The sequence below is a fragment of the Eubalaena glacialis genome, chromosome 9 (genome assembly GCF_028564815.1).
Source record: "Eubalaena glacialis isolate mEubGla1 chromosome 9, mEubGla1.1.hap2.+ XY, whole genome shotgun sequence".
NCBI lineage: Eukaryota > Metazoa > Chordata > Mammalia > Artiodactyla > Balaenidae > Eubalaena > Eubalaena glacialis.
Genome location: NC_083724.1, coordinates 9,370,362 through 9,391,808, shown reverse-complemented (window position 1 = coordinate 9,391,808; position 21,447 = coordinate 9,370,362). Strand labels below are relative to the sequence as shown.

At 51.0% G+C, this 21,447-nt stretch overlaps 1 protein-coding gene across 18 annotated transcripts in view; it reads left to right on the top strand.

The window, feature by feature from the left end:
* The window catches only part of RALGPS1 (Ral GEF with PH domain and SH3 binding motif 1), a 282,278-nt gene that overhangs the window by 224,700 nt on the left and 36,131 nt on the right, over nt 1–21,447 (top strand). For all 18 annotated transcript variants that reach the window (XM_061199913.1, XM_061199909.1, XM_061199908.1 and 15 more), the window contains 3 exons: nt 7,453–7,590; nt 9,940–10,033; nt 14,624–14,691. In XM_061199913.1, the coding sequence (XP_061055896.1) occupies nt 7,453–7,590; nt 9,940–10,033; nt 14,624–14,691 (300 nt within the window). The remainder of the gene's footprint in view (nt 1–7,452; nt 7,591–9,939; nt 10,034–14,623; nt 14,692–21,447) is intronic.

Here is a 21,447-nt window from a genome sequence, read left to right as displayed (position 1 = left end):
GATTTGCTATTTTTATTATTTTAAAACACTGGTGAGTTTTATTTGCTAATGTTTTATTTGGATCTTTATTTATTAATGATATTGGTCTCTTTTTTATGCCATGTCTGTCAGGTTTTGATGTAATGGTTATGCTCGAGTCATAAAAAGAACTGCACATATTTCTGACTTTTCCTGTGCTCTGGAACAGTTTAAGTAATATTTGGTTTTTCTTTTATGGTTTAATGGATGGGTCCATAAAACCATTTGGATATTGTACTTTTTAATCATAGTATCTCTTAATATTGTTAATATTTTTCTCTTTATTTGGTGAGTTGAAGGTTTTGCCCCTTCTTGAGACAATTTTGGGAAGATAGATTTTCCTAGTAAGCACACATTTCATCTACATTTTCAAATATGTTGGCATAAAAATTGCACATACTACTATTTTAACTTCTCCATATTTGAAATCATATCCCTTCTCTCATCCCTAACAATGCACATCTGTGTTTTTACCTTTCTTTTGTTTTTTCCTCCATCATACATACCAAAGGATTGTCTACTTTATTGACTTTTTCAAAGAACCAACTTTCAGTTTTATTTATCACTCTGCAGTTATAAATAGTTCTGATTTTATATTTTTAATGCTTTCTCCTACTTTCTTTTGTTCTTTTTAGTTCTCTATAATGAACACTAAGTTCATTTCTTTTTTATCTTTCTTAATTATTAATATAAGCATTTGAGACTATGAATTTTTCTCTGAACAGAGTTACGTGATTTTGATTGCATCCTATATGTAGATAGTTTGTGATTTTAATTCCTTCTTTCATCTCTGAATTTTTTGGAGTGTTTCTTCCCATTCCCAAATGGTTCGTTTTTAAAATTTGTTTTTACCGCTGGGTCAGGGGATGGAATGAAATTGCTTCAGACCTACCAAAACCACATGGGTTACAAGTATGGGAGGTATGGTTTCCCCCAAAGGAAAAGTGAAGGCTGTTTCCAAAAGAATTGGGAATAAAAAAAATTAAAATAAAAAATTGGGAATAGATGTTAGGCAGACGAAAAGTACGTTTCTTCTCTACTGCCAATAGAATTGTTGAAGGATTAAATTAGATAGTACGTGTAATTTACTTAGCACAGTGTCTAGCACAAAACAAGCCGAATAATAATCACCAGATTAATGCCCTCTCCTTACGCTCTTTCTTACTGCTGGTCAGAATACCAGCACATGCTACACAATCCCACAGCTCTTAGGAGAACCTTTGCAAACAGTAGGCCATTCCATTGCCCCTGTAGATTACCAGGTAATCCCCAGGGCGGGGGCGGGGGGGGGTGGGAATCTGTGGTTGTGTCCTCATTTGACCTCGGGGAGCCAGAGGAGATTCTCTGTGGGCTGCAAGGCTTTGTTCACGTGCCTTTGTGATTCACGGGCCCCAACACCAAGAAAAACAGGAGGCCATGTGCTCCTCTAAGAAACATGGTCTCTGACCACCTGACATGTGACTGCCTGGCCCTGCCCCCTTTCTGCAGACCTGGGAAACGTTTGTCTCAATGTCAGCCAGCTTCCAACACATTTCACTTGAGGAATATTCTTTAGATGAGGATTTGTTCTAAGTCCATGTTTTACACAACTGATACTAATTAACGAGCACTAATTAACACTCAGTCTTCTGCCTCAGACAGGGAGCGTGAGCCGCCCACTGAGATCTCCTTCTGCAGTTGATGGCATCACTTTGTGCTCTCATAAAAAACAAAAACAAAAACAAAAACAAAACCCTAATGAGCTGCTGCTCTGTTATTTCATTTGGAATTTATCAGGACAGTTTATGTGATCAAACCACACAAGTATAGTTCCGGGTGCCAGCACTCCTCATTTCTGAAGTTTGAAAGTGATCTTTTCAAAGCAGAGCAGGAGAACATGGGAAAAAAGTCTTTCATCTCAAACTTTAAAAGAAAGAGAGAAAGAAAATGGAAAGCGTAAGATGGAAATGTGGCATATTTTTATGCTGTGGAGGGTTTTTTCCCCTCAATACAGCAGAATTTTCCTTATTAAATAGATAGCTGTGTGAGAAAAACCAAAACCAGACTCGGGATGGAAGTGAGACGGGTGGCGATGGGAGAAACAAGAGAGCAGTGAGTTTCTGGGCTGGCGGTGAAGCCCGGTGCCAGCCGCGGGCTTTGGCTCTGGGAGACTGGGAGCGCCCAGCTTCAAGCAGGCTCTGCACCACGGAGCCTGGTGTCCCTCAGCTTAAGAGAAGGGTCTGTTCAGGAGAGCACCTCCTTTGTCAGCCTGACACTCCCTCCTCAGGGCCAGGGTGTCTTGTGGACACCCCTGGCGGGGGGCCTGGATTCACTGTCAGGAAGAAGGTTTGGCCACATGCCCCTGGGCTTGGGACCAACCCAGCTGGGGAGGCATCCACAGCAGAGCCAGCGGAGGGCTGCTCATCCCCGGCCCCGGGGCTCTCTGCCTCACCATGGCAGGCTGGTTGGCACCCCTGTTGCAGCCACAGCAGTGTCACCAGGCCCTGTGTGGGGTGTGGCAGGAGGGAACAGAACATGTTCTGGGTAGCTGTCCATCTCACAGGAGGTTGAGTCTGCAGGCAGGCAAGCCACAGAGTGGACGCCGGCTGCCAGCCGTGTCCTCGGGTGGGTGGCAGGCCACAGGAGGGGTCCTCGCAGCCCCAGCTCTGACTCTGGCACCCTCGTCCCTGTGCCAGCCAGGACTCCCAGCCCCCAGATTTCAGCACTGCTCTCTGTCCCAAATCTTTGGGGTCAGGCGGGCATGAATTCAAATCCTGATTCCCCCACTTGTAGCTTGTGCGGTCTTAGATGAGTCACTTTTGCTCTGTAAGCTTCCATTGCCTAATCTGTAAAATGAAGAAATGAGAACACCTACTGTGCTGTGCCAGTTGCGGTGAGGATGCTGTGGTCCAAGCAAGGCCAGCCTCTCCTGTCGCAGACAGTGGCTGTTACTATTACAGTTGCTTCCTCCAATGCGTCTGCACCTCCCAGTCTAGCCCCAGCCCCTGGCACTGCTCAGCCTCACAGCCGCCAGGACCAGTAGCTGGTCCCGTTATTGTCCGTCTTGACAAGGCCAACAACACAGTGTCTTTTGCCGCAGTAACGCTGTATAAAAGGAAGGGAGCTGAGACATCCCAGCTGTGCTGTCTCAATCCAGATGGAAGCTCCCAGAGCTGGTCGTCTGAGGTAGGTGGCCGCACATGGTCAGTATCTGGGCGCCATCCACAGTTATGGCAAACCCGGCTGGGTGCGTCTCTCCCACGGGCATCCCGCTCCAGTTCCAAGTGGGGCCTCGCCATGGAGCCAGGCTCGGGGTCAGCTCAGCTTCACGGGCACCTCAGTGGTCCAGGCCCTGGGCCGGGAGACTTCACAATCACCATCATTATCCCCAGTCACAGGCAAGGAAACACAGGTCCCAGGAGGCAAAAAGGCTTGCCTGAGGCCACCCAGCTGGTAGGCGGCAGAGCCAGTGTTCCAAGTCTCCTGGGTCCAAGCCCCACGCTCTCCCACTTCCACCACAGCTGTGTGTCACGGGGCAGAGCTGGCAGGGCCCCCAGGCCATGGTGGGCCTGCTGACGATGGGACCTGGGACAGATGTGTCACGATGGGTGCCAGGGAGGCCGCGGGGAGGAGGTGGACGATGCAGCCACCGTGTAGTCGTCAGCCCTCCTGGAGAGTGTTGACCCCAAGGGGGTGTCAGGCAGGGAGAGCCATGGCCTGGATGCCTGTGGGGTGAGCTGTGCCCCATCCTGCCTCACCGGCTGCCAGGCTCCAGGGGATCTGGCTGGGGTCAAAGAAGGACTTGACAGTATGGCAGCCTGGACTGACCTGTGTTCAAATCTTGCCTCTGCCACTTCCCAGCTGTGTGACCTCAGACAAGCGATGCAGCGGTCTCAGCTTCAGCTTCTTCCTCTGTAAAGTAGAGATAAAACCTCCCTGATAACAGCATGGTTATGGCAAATCAACAAACAGGGCAAAGCTCTTAGTTTAGGACCTGGAACACAGTAAGTGCTCAGTCTTACTATAATCATCACTTGACTCTCAGTGTCTCTTTCTTCAGCTCCGAAATGAGGGTAATGATGTACTTTGTAAGGTTATTTTGTGGACCAAAGTATGCCTTCATTCATACCTTCCTTCTTTCAACTAACGTTCACCAAGCAGCTCCTGTGTGCTCTGTTCCAGCCGCTGGGGTTGAGCTTGTGGAACAGGACATTTCCTCCTCAGAGGGGTTTTAATAAAGTCTGATGGGGGAATCAGACAGTACATACATGAACGAGGCCAATAAGTATCTAATGGTGGCTGTGGTGAGTGCTGTGTGTCAGGCTTCGCGCTGCACTGGCCCAGTACAAGTGGGAGGTGGCTATTCTGATGATTTCATCACGGTTTAGGCTTTTAAATATTCCCAGTTATAGGCTAATGACAATACTGAGAAGACTTCCCTGGATTTGTGCAGTATTACCTGTAGATTTGCTGCTTTGGGAGGGACAGGCTGTTCATATGGGAATTCTGTCCAGGTGTTGCTGAGGCTTGGGGTCTGCCCCGGCCGCCAGGGCCAGGAGGCCTCCTTTGGGAGGTCCCCTCCATCCTCACATGTGGTGGCCCTGGCCTGGACTCTCAGGTCAGGGGAGCAGATAGGTGTTTTGTGGAGGAGGGTGATGGACACTCTACAGTGGGGTTTGCTCTTATGAAATAGTGAGCTCCCCATGCCCCGAGGGGGCAGGCAGCAGCTGGGGTGGAAATGGTGTTCGGCCCCTTCGAAGGCGAGCTTCTCCCGGCCTCTGTTTGCAGAGCCAGGACCTGAGAGGATGCAGAGGGGCAGCCCCGGTCCTCACAGGGCAGCAGAGGGTGAGCCTTCCATGCCGAGGGTGTTATTTGAGAAAAGGCGACTAATTCCTTGTGTGTTTCTCATGTCCAGTGAGTGGGTCGGAACAGGCACTGGAGCCAGACAGACCTGGGTTCAAATCCAACACACTCGCTGTGAGGCCTCAGGCTCATTTCTTAATCTCTCTGAACTTCAGTTTTCTCGTCAACCTCCCCATGGGTTCGATGGGAGGATCACAGGAGAGGGGGAGGTTCCCGTCTTGTAGCAAATCCCAGGAAGCATCAGTTCTCTCCCATTTCCCATATCCTGCTCCTCCGTGTCCCTGCTCCCGGGCTGAGCTTCACTCTGCTGCTCAGAGCCAGCTGCGTTCGGGTCTGCACAATGTTGGCCTCTGGAACAAAGCTGCCTCGTGTCCCTTATCCCCTCACCTCACGCTCAGCACTAGGGGGTACTTTTTGTTGTGGTTGAAGCGTTAATGGGATTTTCGGGATTGCCATTGCTGAATCCTTGGGGAGGTAGCCGAGTTACGTTTTTAAGAGGGGAGAGGAAAAACAAAGTCAAGAAATAATAAATCTGTGGACTTAAATGTTACAAACTTGGAGCTTCTATACAAGGTAAATGACTTCTAATTTTTAAAAATTTGGAAACATGGTGCCACTAAAAAGAAGGGAAGTGGAAATGATTCCTATGAGAAGTGCTAGCATATGTTTCTGTGATTAACAGTTTCCCGTAAAAATGTGTAGCTATTTTAAAAGCAGACGAATGACTCATGGTATCCAGCACCAGCAGTCCACTGCGATGGCAGGAAGCATGTACTCTGCGGAGGCAGGCTTGGGTTCAGCTCCCATCCCCATCATTTACCGGCTATGTGACCTGGAGCGAGTTAAACATCCTCTGTGCATTTCCTTTTCCTCCTCTGTAAGATGGGTTTTATAGGAACAAATAACATAATGAATGTGTAAGTCAGTGCAGTGCTTGTCCAGCCATGCAAAAAACCTACAACTTTAATATTAAGTACCTGGTTAATTACATTTGTTATCATTCTTAGTAGTTTAATAGTAAACTTTCAAGGCTATAAATTTTCCTCTGATTACCACTTTGGTCTGATCCCATAAATTTTGATATGTAGTGTTCTTATTGTCATTGTCTTTGAATAGATTTCTTATTTTAGATTTTTTTGTTTTTTCTTTGACCTGAGAGTTGCTTATGAGTGTGTGTGTGTTTGTGTGTGTGTGTGTGTGTTTAACAAACAGTTAGAATTTTTTCTATATTTATTGTTAAATCCTAGATGTACTGTAAGGTCAAAGAGAGCAGATAATATGACATTTACTTTTTGGAGCTTATTGAGCTTTTTTTTATAGACTAGCATATAATCAGTGTTTGTAAGCATTCCATGAGTATTTTAAAAGAATTATATTTTTATTTATATAACACCAAGCTTGTTAATTTTGTTACTTAAATACTACATTTATATATGGACACATACATATGTATATCTGTAGATGCATGTATGTATATGTGTATATTTTTGTATGTACATACATATGTGTGCACACACACACACACAAATTCTCCAAGAGACATACCAAAGGCCCCCTCCATGTTTGTGGCTTTCTTGAATCCACTTTTCATTTTTGGCACTTTTTTGCTTTGTATATTTTGGTGCAATGTTGCTTTATGCATAGAAGTTAGTAATCATTAGATCTTCTCAATCCACTGTGCCTTTCATTAATATCAATCACTCCTCTTTGCCTTGTTCAATGTTTTCTGCCTTAAATTCTGCTTTACATCACTGCTCCTGCTCAACCCTACCAATATTACGGTATAGTGGCGGTACTCATGGGGGGCTGCTGGAAGGATATGCCACCCGTTGTACATGCACATCTCCAGAGAGACTAAAGTGTGGCCCTGCAGCAAGCCAGTCAGCTGGGCCACACCACACAGCCAGTCCTGTTTTCTCATCCCTGGCCAGGTGGCTTGTCCCGAATTCCCCCTGGGGTGATGCCATGAGGCCATGCTGAGGCTCCGCACTGGCCTATCACAGCAATGTTTTCATATCACATGTTATTTTCTTATTAAGCACCCTCAGCAGAAATCTCTGTCTAGCCTTAGTTCTTTGTACCAAGGACTGTTGCTTTTTCGACTTCTTCTTTTGTTCTTTAATTTATGATTTGGGGTGTGTGTATGTGTATACATGGACAGATAGATAAACAAATAGACACACAGCTAAGTGAATAAATGAAAAACTGAATTCAGACAGTGTTCTCCTGGATATGGCACCTTAGACCTATTAAACTGCAGTGGTTGGTAAAAAACACAAGTATTCATTCATCCCTTTCATGTCCTGTTATTTTCCAGCTGGGTTACAGGTAATAACCCTTGTTGCTGGAGAGTGTATGAACTAGAAATGCTAAAATCTTGCCAACATTCATTTTGGTTGTTGCTCAGATGTTTGATTTAAAGTTGAGCAGTCTATGTGAAAAGTTAGTAGTCAGGATTGGAAATGAAGTCCAAATCATACCGCATTTTTCCATGTCACCCTATACCTCCTAGCACAGCAGTTCTGTTTTGTGCCATTTTCTTCTGATTCATGGTGAACACCTACCATCATTAAATATCTTCCTTAATTTTAGGCATCTATCTTCTGGATTTAATCTACATTGATTCTGCATATCCTGCCTCAGGCAGCATCATGGAAAACGAACAAAGATCCAATCAGATGAACAATATTCTTCGAATAATTGCGGATTTACAAGTTTCCTGCAGCTACGGTTAGTACCCCTGGTTGTTGGAATTGTGAAATCTTACATCACCGAAATTTGGGTCCAGCACCTTATCAGTGAGAAAGCTCTAGAAAACAGGTAGTCCCCACAAAGCTCTTCATTTTGATATCTTGAGTATCAAACACGTTCTGGATCCTTTATAAGCATGTTTGATCTTCAGAGACTGTGCAAACTAGATGTTACCATCTCTGTATCACAGATGAGGAAACTGAGGCTGAAAACAGTGTAGTCACTTGTCTGAGGTCACACGTCCAATGAGTGGCAGAGCCCAGGTCCTTCATTCATGAAGAGCTTTGTGGGCAGCTCCTGGGTGGCTCTCCTCCGAGCAGATTCAGGTACTTGGGCTCCGCTATCTTGCGGCTCTGCCATGTCCCATGGCCCCGAGTCCTCCACTGACCTCTACATCCAGCTGGCAGATGCAGAAGGAGAGAGAATCATACCAGAGTGGGATTTATGGACCAGACTTGCACGTGGTGCTCATCACTTCTGCCGAGGGAGGCCAGGAATGCAACGTAGCTGCGGGCCTAGAGGGAACCGGGAAATGACTTGATCAACAACTGGCCAGGCTCTGCCACACGTGTGACCAGATCCAAAGGGTGACCGTGATGGTGGGCGTCTGAGATGGTTGGAGGAGGTGTTGTTGGCAATGCCGATGGGCCATCCATGTGGACGTTGGGGGATGGGGCTTGACTGTGAGCCGGGTGCCCCGGTCCTCCAGGAATGGGCCTGAGTGACCAGGGCGCCAGGCGGCAGAAGTCAGCAGAGAAGAGGGGGAGGGTGGCCGAGCTGCAGGAGTGTGCCTCCTTGGAGCAGGTTATCACAGGACGGGGGGGAGTAAAAGTCTGGAAGCAGCAAAGCGGGACAAGGAAGAGACCAACACCACCTCCAGCACGTAGGGTGGGAGAAACCAACAGCCTCCATGTGGTAAGGCCACTGCAGGGGGGCCCACACAGGCAAAAGTTCCGCTCATGAGTGCCGCCCCTACAAGCGCCCGCACTTCCAGGCCCGCTCTCCTTCTGCCCAGAGGAACAGGGAGGGGACTGTGTTCCCAGTGCCCTTTCCACTCAAGGACCTCGACACTGGTCCTGCTGGCCAGCAGAGCAATTACATACACAGCTTTGGGGTCAGACAGATGTGGGTTCACGTCTTGGCTCCACCTCCTGAAAAGTCATTTTGTCCTGTCTAAGTCTGAACTTTTCTCATAGTAAAGATGGGGACATGACTGTGCAGAGCCCTTAGCCCGCCCCAGCATTTCATTAGAGCTCAGGAAATGCTCACTCTTACTACCATTATGTTCCCCTGCGCCTTCCCCGTCGTCAGTTCTGTGAAGCAGGGGTCATTATCCCCATTTCAGAGACGAGAACACCAAGGCCGTAGAGAAAGAGAATGACCTGCTGAGAATCTCACAGTTACGAGGCAGAGACATCAGGGGCTCCTCGTGGCACCCGGATGCACCCCCCCACCCCGGGAAAGCGAGGGCCCTTCCCTGCCCTCTCTCCGCTCCTCTCCACAGCGTCCTCCACTGCCTAAATCTCTCTCCTTAACTGGTCTGTCCCACCCTGTGGGGAACGAATGGCAGAGAGCATCAGGGAGGGTTTACGGCCCCCTCAGAAAGAGTGCAGTGACTGTGACGGTCTGGGGAGTGCACCTGACGTCAGTCACCCCGGGACAGAGAGACAGGGCAGTGTGGCCGAGGCCGCAGGCGACCTGGGGTCAAAACTTCTCAGCAATGTGACCTGGCAAGTCGCCATGGCTTCCTCCTGTGTGCAGTTGACATCTTACTCCCTGAAATGAGGCAGGTGCAAAGGTTGAGGTAGATGGCTTCTAGAAATCCCCGGGTGCAGAGCCTGGCACAGCACAGGTGCTCAAGCGTCTAGGCCCTTCCCTTTCCTCTCAGGGTGCAGCAGCTCCAGCCCGTGGGCAAGACTCTCAGGCTGTGCCAGGATCTGGGTTGGGCCTGCACACCAGGCTGGATGGGGTTCATTCTTTCTTGCATTCTTGTCACATGGGGTTGGGCAAAGCGTGGGAGCCTTGGCCAGTTACTCCAGTGGAGACCTGTTTTACGGCACACACACCTCGCTGGAGGCCATCTTTCCCCCAAGACCCATCTTTCCCCAGCCAAGGAACTGTGGTGACCTCAGGGTGTGGTGTCTGTGGCCCCGCCATCTGGGGGGCACTTCCTGAGGGACCCCTCTGGGCCCAGCACAGGCCCGGCCTAAGGGATCATCAGCAACTGTTGAAAGACTGAATATATGTCTCAGTCCCTAAGGAGCTTCTCATGGGGGGCCTGGGGATGGGGAGAGACTGAAGCCTCTGGGTTTTGTCCTCCTCCTCCAGACCACCTCACAACCCTGCCCCACGTGCAGAAGTACCTGAAGTCCGTGCGCTACATTGAAGAGCTCCAGAAGTTTGTGGAAGACGACAACTACAAGTAAGTGCCCCCGGCCCCCTGCAGGGCTTGCGGGAGGTCACTGCAGCAGCACCGGCACCTCGCCCTCAGCACGTGTGCATAAGGTGACCTCTGACCCCACAGAGCCCGCAGCAGGGCTGCTGAGCATCTCCTCCCACCCGCCTCAGCACAGGCGCCACCGGACCAAGGAGGGTGTTCCGTCAACTTTCTCAGCGTGGCTTTTTCTAGTGCGCAGCGTGAGTGAATTTGGGCTTCACAGCTGCGTGTGGTGCAGGCTTAGTGCTCCAGGTTCTCAGGAGTGACTCCCCCCACTCGGCGCCGAGCGGAAGGACAGCTTTCTAGCCACATCTCCAGGCTGCCAAACAGAGTTCTCCGAGAGCCTGTTTCAGGCACGAGGCAGCTCCCTGGGGCCCCAGCTTGCTGCTGGACTCTTGCCATCTGGCGCTGGCTGAGGCCCCGTCTCCATCCCATGCAGCCCGTATGGAATAGGCCCAGTTCCCATGAAGACCCCTGTGGGCCCTTTGGCCTCATCTTCCACTCACCTGCTCTGGCTTTCAGTTCTTTCTTCATTTGTGGCAGCTGGGAATTTATCCAACATATCTATGTATTTAGAGGGAGAAGGAAGTTTTTCCACGTTGGGTCTGTCTGCCGTATTGATTGGATGTCTTCTTGGCTCACTTTGAGCTTGAGGTCAGCTAAGAGCCTCAGGACTTTTCACATGGCCTGATATATGATGGAGGCAAGTCTCAGCCGTCTTGTAACTGATCATTTTCCCCCCTAAACGTCAACTTTACATGTATTCTTTTAAGTCTCATCTTACTGGTTGCTTCCAGTAAACCATGCATGATTCCTTTGAATCCTGCTATCCAATATATTTTTAAATCTCTTCTAGTTTTGTGTCTAAAAATTTGATCAACTTGATGATTTGGTCTTTGTCAAAGTCACTGGAAACTGTAGAGAACTGTGGCCACTAGAGACACCCCAGGTTACCCCTTTTCACTCACCAAGACCTTGGGAATGGCTGTTCAAGGTTTTTCACCTGCCACCTCTGCAGGAGTGGATCTCAGCCCTGGCTGTGGATCAGAGACACCTAGGAAGCCTTCTAGCCATCCAGGTGTGTGTGTGTGTTGGGGGGGGGCAGGGTCTGGAAATTTGTTTTTTTTCAAAGCTCCCCACATGGTTCTAATGATTGGCTATCTTTAGGAACATAAACATAATGTCTTCAGTTGTTATTGTACAATGTATTGTTAAAATAGAATATAATAAATTTTGATCTGTTACATAATCATAACAGCAATAAATAAAGGCCAGAGATTACCATTAAAATTACGTTTGCCACAAATTGCTCATTTTTACTTACAAAGCATTTGCTGTTCCTGAAAAGAGTACCCCGGAGTGGGAAATTATTCCCACTTAGGATCTGGGGTAATACTTTCCATTCATGTGCCAATAATGCGGTTAAGGAGACAGTAGTTTTTCATTAACACTAATATCCTTTAAGGAGAAAAATGGTCTATAAATACTTCTGGCCGTGAGATAATCCTTGGACAAGCTGCAGATTGTGAGTAATAACGCCTTCCATTCTGAAGGACGTTGAACACCCCCAGCACCTAATGCCTGGATTTCACAAAGGCCCTTTGTTGTGGTCCAAGTGGACAAACCCAGGGAGGAAGGCTGCGTTCTCGCCCCGTGCCCAGACCACTGAGGGGGTCCCTTCCCAGGAAGACCCTGGCTCTGAGTGACACGGGACACACAGGGCTTGTGACTCTGCTTGAGTGTCCCACACTCCCTGGCCCAACTCACCCCCCCCCCCCGAGACTTGGTCTCCACCCCAGAGGACGCAGGCTTAGCTCTTACCTTAATGACGTTGCCCCGACCTGCTTTGGAGACGTTGGGCCAAGGAGCCCAACCAGTGCTTTGTTTTCCTCGGCCTTTAGTCTATTTTATTTTATTTAAGAAAAATTACCCAAATTCCTACCACTTAGAAAGCCTGACTGTTGGCATCAAGTGAACATTATTTTGGACATTTTTCTATGCATAGAAAGTACATATATATATATATATATATATATATATATATATATATATATATATGGAGAAAGATGGATAGATGGATGGATGCAAGAATAGAATTTATTAAAATTGGATTATACCACACTTGCTATTTTTAATTAAAAGTATTTACTTTAATTTAACCAGAAAAAGGAACTGAAATAAAACATAAGGAATTGCTGCTCTTCAAATAAATATTTCTCCACCACAAGAGATATTATTTCCTAAAAGGGCCTTCTAAGATTAACAAAAGAGGTCAGGAAAAACATGAAGAGGTTGGAGTGCCTAAGTTCTGTTTTAACTAGATTTCCATGGTAAGCAGGGTCCGTTGACTCTGGTCATGAAAGATGAGATCGTTAGCAAGCTCCCCCCTCCTTCACCTCCACTGCACCATCTTCCAAATCCTTGTGAGTTATCTTCTTATTTCTACGTCATCCAAGTTTATAACATACACATCATGTTCAGGAATCATAATTCCTACTATTTCGTGTTTTGAAACATTTTCGATTCTTACCACCTGTCACTTCTCCATTCCTGGAGTCTTTATTTTAAATCAATCCCTTATTTAGCCGGGTTTCGTCATGAAGTAGGTTTACAAAAGCCCTACACTTTCGAAAGAGTCCTCCAATCTCTTTCATGAAAGCATTTGCATCTGACTTGCTGGGTTCCTTTGCTTCCCTCCCTCAGGACACGCAGAGCCTGCGCCACTGCCTTCTGGCGCTGGATGCCGCTGTAGACGAATCTCACGCCAGTCTGGTTTTTCCCTCTTATAAGCAACTTGTTTTGTCTACCTGGTGGGTGAAGAATTCCTTGAGGTTCAAAAGCTTCACAAGAGGAATGCCTCGGAGTGGAGGGTTCTGTACCAGGTTTCCCTGGAACAGGGTATGCTCTTTGTTCATTACAGAGGAATTCTTTTGGTTTCTATCTTTGACTACTTCTGTGCCACTTCTTGGCTTTTCTCTTTCCAGCGTTCCAGGAATCCATATGTTGGATGCTCTGCCTTCCAAATCCATCAGCTTCTTTCTAATGGCTATAATCTCCATCTTCTTCATCAACAGTCACTGGGATGGTCTGTTTCTACTCTGGTATTCCTCCGGTCCTCTCTTGTTTCAGTCCTTGATTTGTTCCCCTAGGTTTCCAATCTCCCCTTTCATCTTACCCGTTTGTGTTCTCATCTCATTTTTCAGGTTTTGTTTTATTCAGCCCAAGTTCTAAAGGACGTGGGGGATTTCCTCGTGTTCCTTGGGGCTGCCTTCTGGGCTGGGCAATCTGGATAATGCTCTCTTCTTTCCTCTTTCTCTCTTTCCTGAGAGGACGTTTGCTAGTTTGCCACACCGTTTCTTTTCATCTTGCTTTGATGTGAGAGGCTTCATCTGGATATTCCACGGCTCTCATGAAGGGAGGCGACGTCTGACCCTGCTGCCCTGTGTGAGAGGGGCTGGTTTGCCTCCTGCTGTGCTGTGAGGCCCAGGGCTTCTCAGTCTCTGCCCTCTCGTGCAGGCGGCGGGGGGACGCAGGGCTCAGGCTCTATGGAGGCAGGGAGCAAGCGGTCTGTTTTAGAGACAGCGGCTCTATTGAAAGGCCTGCAGCAGGGTTTCCTCCACCTAGTTTCGGGCTGTATCCCATTCCAGAAAAGGATACCCTCAGGTGTCGAATCATCCCCCCGCCACCGCCATGGAGCCTTCGTTTCCATCAGAGTATTCCCTACACTATCCACCTGGCCCATCCGTTTCTCTCCAGAATCTGCAGCCAGTCAGAAGAGGGAAAGGGAAGGACTCTCGCTCAGACCCACCGAGAAGTCTCAGAGGGCAGGATAGGAGCCGCACCGTGTTAGGACTCAGTTAGACTGCAGGATCCACTTTTTCTTTTCTTGGCTACAAGTTTCTGAAGTTCATGGCTTCAGTTTATACCCCCTCCCTTGCTGAGTAGCAGCTGGTGAGTTCTTTTACTCCTGAGCCTTTATAATTGTTTGTTCGTTTTGTTGGGTGAGGGAGAAGTCTGGCAGCCGGCTTCACTCTTGTCATTTTCACCCAGAAGTTCTTAATCGATGCTTTTAAAAAATAGTAATAACCATTGCGTCATGGCTCTCTGGGGGCATCTGAGAGAGAGTGCAGTCTAATGATTAAACACCCTGGTTTGGGGTTTGGGGTCAGACAGCCCTGGTCCCCTGCTCGGCCACCTGTTAGCCCTGTGAATCTTGGGGAAGCTGCTTGACTTTGATGCTCCTCAGTTTCTTCCTCTACAAGACGGGCATGGTGTTCCTAGTTCATAGCGTTGTCTTGAGAATGAACACATCTGTGCCCGGCAGATGATGGGCCATGATAACACTGTTTACTGTGTCTTCCTTAACCATTATTTTTTGGTCATGGAAATCCCCTGGGGACCTTGGAAGGAAGTGGCTGTGATTGGAGCAGACCTCAGAGTATTCCTGGGTTCTGTGACTGTAATAGCCCTTAACAGCAGCCCAGCTTCTCAGTTCCAAGCGTGCACGTTAGCTTCCGCTCCCCACCCCCTGACACACCAGAGCCCATCTAATCTTTTGAAAATCTTTGTTTTCAGACTGTCGCTCAGAATTGAACCAGGAAGCAGCTCCCCGAGACTAGTCTCTTCCAAGGAAGATCTTGCAGGTATCGTAGCCACCTCGAGTGGGGGCAGACTCTCCAGTAGCCCTAACGTGGCTGCCAGGGTTGGCCTTTCCTGTGGAGCCAAAGGCTAGAGTCCGGTTTGCAGGCTGGCAGACTCAGCGTCCCTGCTCACAGCCTGCCCAGGCTTCTGATCACATGGGGCCCCTGTGGGGCACCTCTGGGCTGGGGCTCCCTGGAAGAGGCTGAGACCTAAGACAGGCAAGGTCAGAACCCCAAACCGGGAGCATGCACAGGGTAGAGAAAACCCCAGCACCTTCTCCTGGTCACCTGGACCCTTGTCATCGGGCCTACCGCCAGGCTCGGGTTGACAAGCCCCAGAAGGGTGCGCGGGATGCCTGGGGTATTTCCCACCACACACAGACGGCTCGCCTTCCTCGGACATCAGTTTTATTGACATATTGACAGTGTTCCCTAGAGATTAGGGACCCAGGCTTTGAAGTCAAATCCAAGCTGTGCCGTTTCCAGCTTTGTCACTTTACCTCTCTGATCCTCACTGGCCTCATCCACAAGATGGAGGTGATACTAGCTCTCACCTTGCAGGGCTGTGCCACCCGGGCAGGGTCATACTTTAAAGCCCTCTGCCCACGTGTGCACGCGGTGTTAGCTGCTTCAGAGTCACGTCTGTGACAGTTTCCTTTTATCTGTATTCCAGCCACCTCTCGTCACTGGGACTGAGCTCTGCTGCTGCCTGGGGAGGGACCAGATTGGGGGCGGGGGTCTGATTGTATTTCCTCCTCCTGGTTTGAGCTTGGGTGACACCAACCTGGGTTCTAGGCCACTGCAGTCTTGGACAAGCCACTTCATGCCCTCTGGGCCTCAGTTTCCTTACCCATAAGATGGGGATAATAAGTCGTCCATCCCAGAGTCGCTGGAATGTCAAAATTGAAATGATATTCAGGAGGCGCGCAGTGTAGAGTCTGACAGGCAGTGAGTGTTTTTCTGAGGGGGTGGCTGTCGCAGTCTGCTGCCCGGTGGCGTGCCACCCCCAGCCTGTCGATGTCTCAAGCCACTCTTTCTCCTTTCTGGAGCCAGGCCAGTGCAGCAGTGCTGCTGGGCCCAGGACCGCAGAGCCACAAGAGGTGGGGTATGCAGCCTCCCACTAGCCCCCCCAAACAAGGCCTCTGCCCTGAGGGTTTTCTCTAGGCTCCTTACCTTTCCCAGCCTCTCCTGGCTCCATTGTGCAGGTTGGACCCTGCCCCTAGTCCCCCCTGGTGGGGGGCGGGTCCCACAGTAACTTAGCAGAGGGAGACGCTGGTTGATCCACACAGCCTTGGGAGTGCTGCTGTCCACACCTCAAGAGACAGTCAGAGTGCTGGCCTGAGCTTGATTTTCACAGGGTTCCATGAGCCTAACATGAAAATAGCTTCTGCAGTCTCCTCCCACACATCCACTGCCTTCCACACGTAGCAGATGACCCACCAGCAGAGGTGACCAGAAGGGAAGCTCCTGGCACTGGTCTTTCTCTGCCTTCTCAGCTCTGCCCCTGTTCTAGAACCTTCCCCCGCTCAGTTGGCCGTGTTCCTTCCAGACGCTCAGCTACATCTGACCTTGGGTAGGGGGTGGACAGGGGTCAGGGATTTCATCAGAGGGATGTAGGAAGTAGCAGTAGGATTCTAAAGCAATCATTTCGGGCCACAGAAGGAACAATAGGAAATGCTAACCACTCAAGACTATTTCTTCAGGAGAGAATGCCAGAATTCTGGAGCCGGAGAGTGGGCTCAAATACAAAGTGTTCTGCCCTTCTGAGTCTCCTCCAAATCAGTTTGAATAAGAGGCCTCTGCACCCTATCTGGTTAATACACCTTAACAGGATGACCACATACATCTCTGGCCTTCCCCAGGTGCCAACAAGTGCCCACCACCACACTTTCTACCCTCCAGACATGCTGGAAGATTCATCTCCCAGTGCCCCAGGTTGGAGACAGGAGCCAGACGCAGAAAACTAACACTGCTAGTTGGGGGTCTCCGGGACTGGACCACTCGCTGAGCCCGGGGCCGGAAAGGAGGAGTTGCTTTCACTTTTGACCCCTGCCTGTGCTGGAAACCAGTACTGGAGCTGGGACCCAGCCGCCGGTCCAGCCTCCTCAAGGTTCAGCCGGACTCTCCTTCCATCCCATCCCCCATCACCTCCACCTGCTCCGTTGTGTATTAGCCATGTGAAACCAGAAGCCAGCAAGTTAACTAACCTCAAGCATCAGTCAGAAACTCCTGGCAGGAAACAGAATTGCCCCCGGATGACTCACAGGAAGAAACTTAATGAAGGTGAAATGGCAGTAGGAATAAATACTTCACACAAAGGATAGCGAGGCCCCCAGCGCCTCTAGGCTGAAGGACCTGGTGGGGAAAAATATTACCGACTCTGGCAAGCTCTGAGTCGCAGAGGACAGTCAGCTTGGCAGGAGCTGTGGTAGCGGAGGGTGAAGCAGGAAGGAGGGGGGAGAAAAAAATGCCCTGACCTCTCTCTCCTCTGCCCTCCCACCCCATCTGCTGCCAGAGCCTCCCATCGGCCAAACCCAATTGGAGGCCTGGGTGAGGGAGCCAAGAGATGCCTCTCGGGGGTCAGCCTCCCACGGGCACCAAGCAGGGCGAAGAATGCATCTGAAGGGTCAGACAGAACACCCCACATACCCGCCAAGCCTCAATTTCTCCATCTGTAAAGCGGGCATAATCATACCTCCCGCAGAGAGTTGTGCAAATTTATTGAGGTCATGTGTGTGTAAAACACTTAGCAAGTCCCTGACACATGGAACACACTTGTCAAATGTAACTTTATTAGGATGATGATATTATTATCAATATTATGATTCTGCCTCTGTCACCTGAATCACTCCTCAGGTTTTAGCAAAACATCATGGCCCCACGGAAGCCTTTCCTCCACCCAGCCCCCCGCCCCCCAGGTCAGGCCCCCTGTTACACTGGGGGCAAGGAACACACCATGGCCCTAACGCAGCCCACCCTGGTTTGTATCGGAGCACAGCCACACGCGGCTGTGGGCACGTTGGCGGCTTGCTCGCTATGACAGCAGAGCTGAGGTTGGGACAGAGACCCCACGGCCTGCAAAGCCTAAAACATTCACTACCTGGCCTTTTCCAGAGTTTTCCGATCTTGCGTTATACCCTCTTGCAGCTTCTTTGTCCCTCTGTGTCTGCTTTCCCCACCAGCCTGGCCGTCCCAGAGCCCGGCACCTGGGGCGCTTGGTCTCTGGGCTCCTGGCGGGGCCCTGTGGGCACCTGGTTCCCGGGCTGCCTGCTGACTCCACGTTCCTCCCAGAAAAGTGCTGAGGCCGGCGTTTCCACACAGTGTGGCCGGCAGACCCCGGGGCCCAGGAGCGTCTGCACTGACTTTTCAAATCCCTGGCTCCAGCCTGGAAACAGGATGTTAAGGTTTTCATTGATCACCAGAGGGCCCGGGAGCGTCTGGAAGGCTTCAGACGCACTCTGTGGTCCCGGCTTCCCACCCCCAGACGACAGAGGGGACCCGCGGGGTCCCGTGGGGGGCGGGACCAGAGGGCAGCTCCAGGGAGGCCTTCTGCGTCTGGCAGGTAGACTGGGCTGCGTGACAGGAGCCCGGCCAGATCCGGAGACAGGAATGTGCCTCTTGCAGGCCCAGGAGTGGGAGGAACGCAGCCTCCCTCGGCTCCTCGGGATGGGGGCTGGGGCTGCAGCTCTGGGCTCTTTCCAGCCAGCAGGCACCCCACACCTGCCGAGGAGAGGCCCCAAGAGGCATCTCTTCACTCGAGGCTTCACGTGCCAGGGCCGACGGTGAGCCGGGCCCCGGCGGAACCCGGCGAAGACCTGCCCTCCTGGGCTCCATTCACGCCTCAGTGGGGGAGGCAGGCATCAGAAGGTGTGAGGGGAAGGGGGGGCACAGGAGCCCCAGGAGGCCAGCAGGAGCTCCCTGACCCCTCTCTGCAGCTGCGCCCGTTTGTCCCGCCAGCTCGCTGGCTCCGCAGGGGAAATGCTGGCTCTGCATCAGGAGCAGCCCTGGGCTTGGGTCTCCGGGGCCTCGGTTGGTGTCGAGGTGGTCCCCGAGCTGCAGCTGCACCCTCCGTCACTGCGATGCCCCTGCACCCCACTCTCCACCCCTGGGGAGCAGCTGTGCCAGCAGCTCTGCACCGACAGATGGACAGACTGTGAGAAAGGAAGTGGAGAAACCTTCTCAGTTTCTGGTCTGGGGAGAAAAAAGGCCAGGAATGCCACGTCTTCCATTCCCCCCCCCCATATGTAATGTTTAGTTTATATAAATGGACTAATATTTTCCTGGAGAGAAAAAATCATAAAGAACGTTGACCCCAAGAGAGGGCAAACGATGTTTGTGTGTGCCTTGGAACCGGTGAAGACATTTCCAGATCTCGGGAGCCCCACCTCCACGTGGCTGAACCAACTGACAGGTTTTCTCTAAAGATTCCTTGGCAGCAAAGCAAGTCCATGGAAAATCTCACCCTGGGCCGCAAGTTTCCTTCAGGACTGCTCTCCGACACACCTTTCCATCTTCCTTGTTCTATGGCCCAGCGGGTAAAAGCCCTGCTTTGGAGTCGGGTGGACCTGAGTGCAAGGTCTGGCCCCTGCACTTCCTAGCTCTGGGACCTTGGGCAATTGGCGTAGTCCCTCTGAGCCTCGGTTTTCTTACTGGTGAAATGGGAATAGGAATAAATACTTCATGTAGGCTTACTTCACAGGGCTGAGGCTGGGCCGCAAAAGCCCTTAGATAGTGCCTGGCACGCGCTTACCACTCAGGAATGTTAGCTCCTGGCCCTCGCAGGCAGGCTCTGATGCTGACCGGATGGAGGGACAGCGTGACACAGCCGACAGAGCACTGGATGGGGGGCCAGAGTGCCCTCACCTCAGCTCCAGCTCACCACTCACCAGCCACGCCAGGTACCACGGCCGCATAACCTGCCAGCCCAGGACCTAGCGGCACAAAGCGACCATTTTATTCTATGCATAGATTTGCAGGTCAGGAATCTGGACAGGAAACAGCCTGTCCAAATTCTGCTCCACGATATCTGGGGTCTCAGTTGGAAAGACTTGAAGTCTGAGAGGGACTTGGTGCTGGGGGCTGGAGCCATCTGGACATGCGTGGTGCTGGCTGGTTATCTGGAGCAGAACACGAACATACATGTGGCCTCCCGTGTGGCCTGGCTCCCCTGCCGCATGGCAGTCTCATAACTCTTGCATGGCATTGCTCCCCGAAAGCGGATGTCCCCAAAGCATCATGGCATCTGTGTGACCCACCTCGGAAGTCACATAGCCTTGCTTTTGCCACACCCTGTAGGTCAAGGCAGTCCACAAAGGCCTGCCAGGCCCAAGGAGAGGGCAGGTAGACCTCTCCAGTTGGTTCATGGTAGGGAAACAGGGGTGCAAAGATAATAATAGTAATCGTAATAGTAATGGCAGCTAACACGTACTGAGGGTATACTCTCTGCCAGGCACTAAGCCCATCCCATGCGCTCGCTTGGTGAGCCTCACACCTACCCTGTGAGGGGGTGTGTGTGTGTGTGTGCAGTATCATCCCCATCCTACAGGTGAAGGTGCTGGGGTGCACGCCCTCACCCCCCATCTTATGCCTGGAGGAAGGGGCAGAGCCAGTTGCTGAGCCCAGGGGTCTGGACTGGTTGTCACCAGTACCCAACACGTGGAAGAAGCAGGATGCACCTGAGGGCCCCAGAGCGCTCTGGGCTCTGTCCCCATCATCTGTGCAGGGCAGGAAGCACCCTGCCTCTGGTGACAACTTTGGCACATCTGTGACTTTCCCACAGACACTTGGAGTCGCAGGCTGTCCCAACGTGGTCCTTAGAAGGCTGGTTCCATGTAAGAGTAGAACTCCAAACCTGCTTTGGCATTAACTCTCCTTCCCTCGCCCCAGCTGGGGCCTGACTACCTGTGACGAGAGAGCAGGGCTATTGGCCGCTCTCCCTCCCTGGGCGTTTCTCCACCTTCCTCGGCTGGCTAACCGCAGGGTCTCCACCTTCCTCGGCTGGCTAACTGCAGGGTCCGGGTGCCAAGAATGGTGTGGGCACAGTGCCGACTCTAGGTGCTTCTTCCTCTCACGGCACTTTCATGGGTTTTGCAGAGATTCCACCGGTCCCTTGGCCCAGGCAGATGCAGATTTATTCCAGGGGCCACTGCATGGCCCCTCAGGCTGTGCCCGCCGCCAGCTTCTTGCTGCTTGGGGTCCCCTCAAGCCTTCAGCTCCACGCCAGCTCTCCTCACAGGGGCCACCTTGGTCCGTGGAGGCCGTACCTGTCCTGGTACCGATGGACCTGTGAGCACAGCTAACCCTAGTGTGGCCACCGCTGTCCTCTGGCTGCAGCCATGTTAGCTCCAGGCCTGAGGGAGGCACTGGGAGTGCCCTGAGTTTCCCAGCTGCCGGGGGACATAGAGCAAGCTCCTCAAGTGGCCTGGAGACCCCTCACCGTGGTCGATGAGAGTGAGAGAGCCCCCCACGAGTGAGGGACGAGGAACCCCCTCTCTACCCTCTTATATTCTCAGAGTAGGTAGGGACTCCTAGTGAGGGGCTCAAGAGCCAGGGAGCCAGTTCCCCCTGGAGTTCACATCTACTTTGTCCTTGGAGTCTCCTGTCTTAGTAGCCTGTTAGCGTCAAGGTCAAGCAGAGGAACCAAGACTTGAACCTGCTGCCTGCTGCAGTCTGGGAATCTGGGCCTCTGGCTCTGAGGAGAAAGCGTCTGGGCATCACCACAGTTGAAGGGTGATCGGATGCCATTTTTCAGAAGGAAAT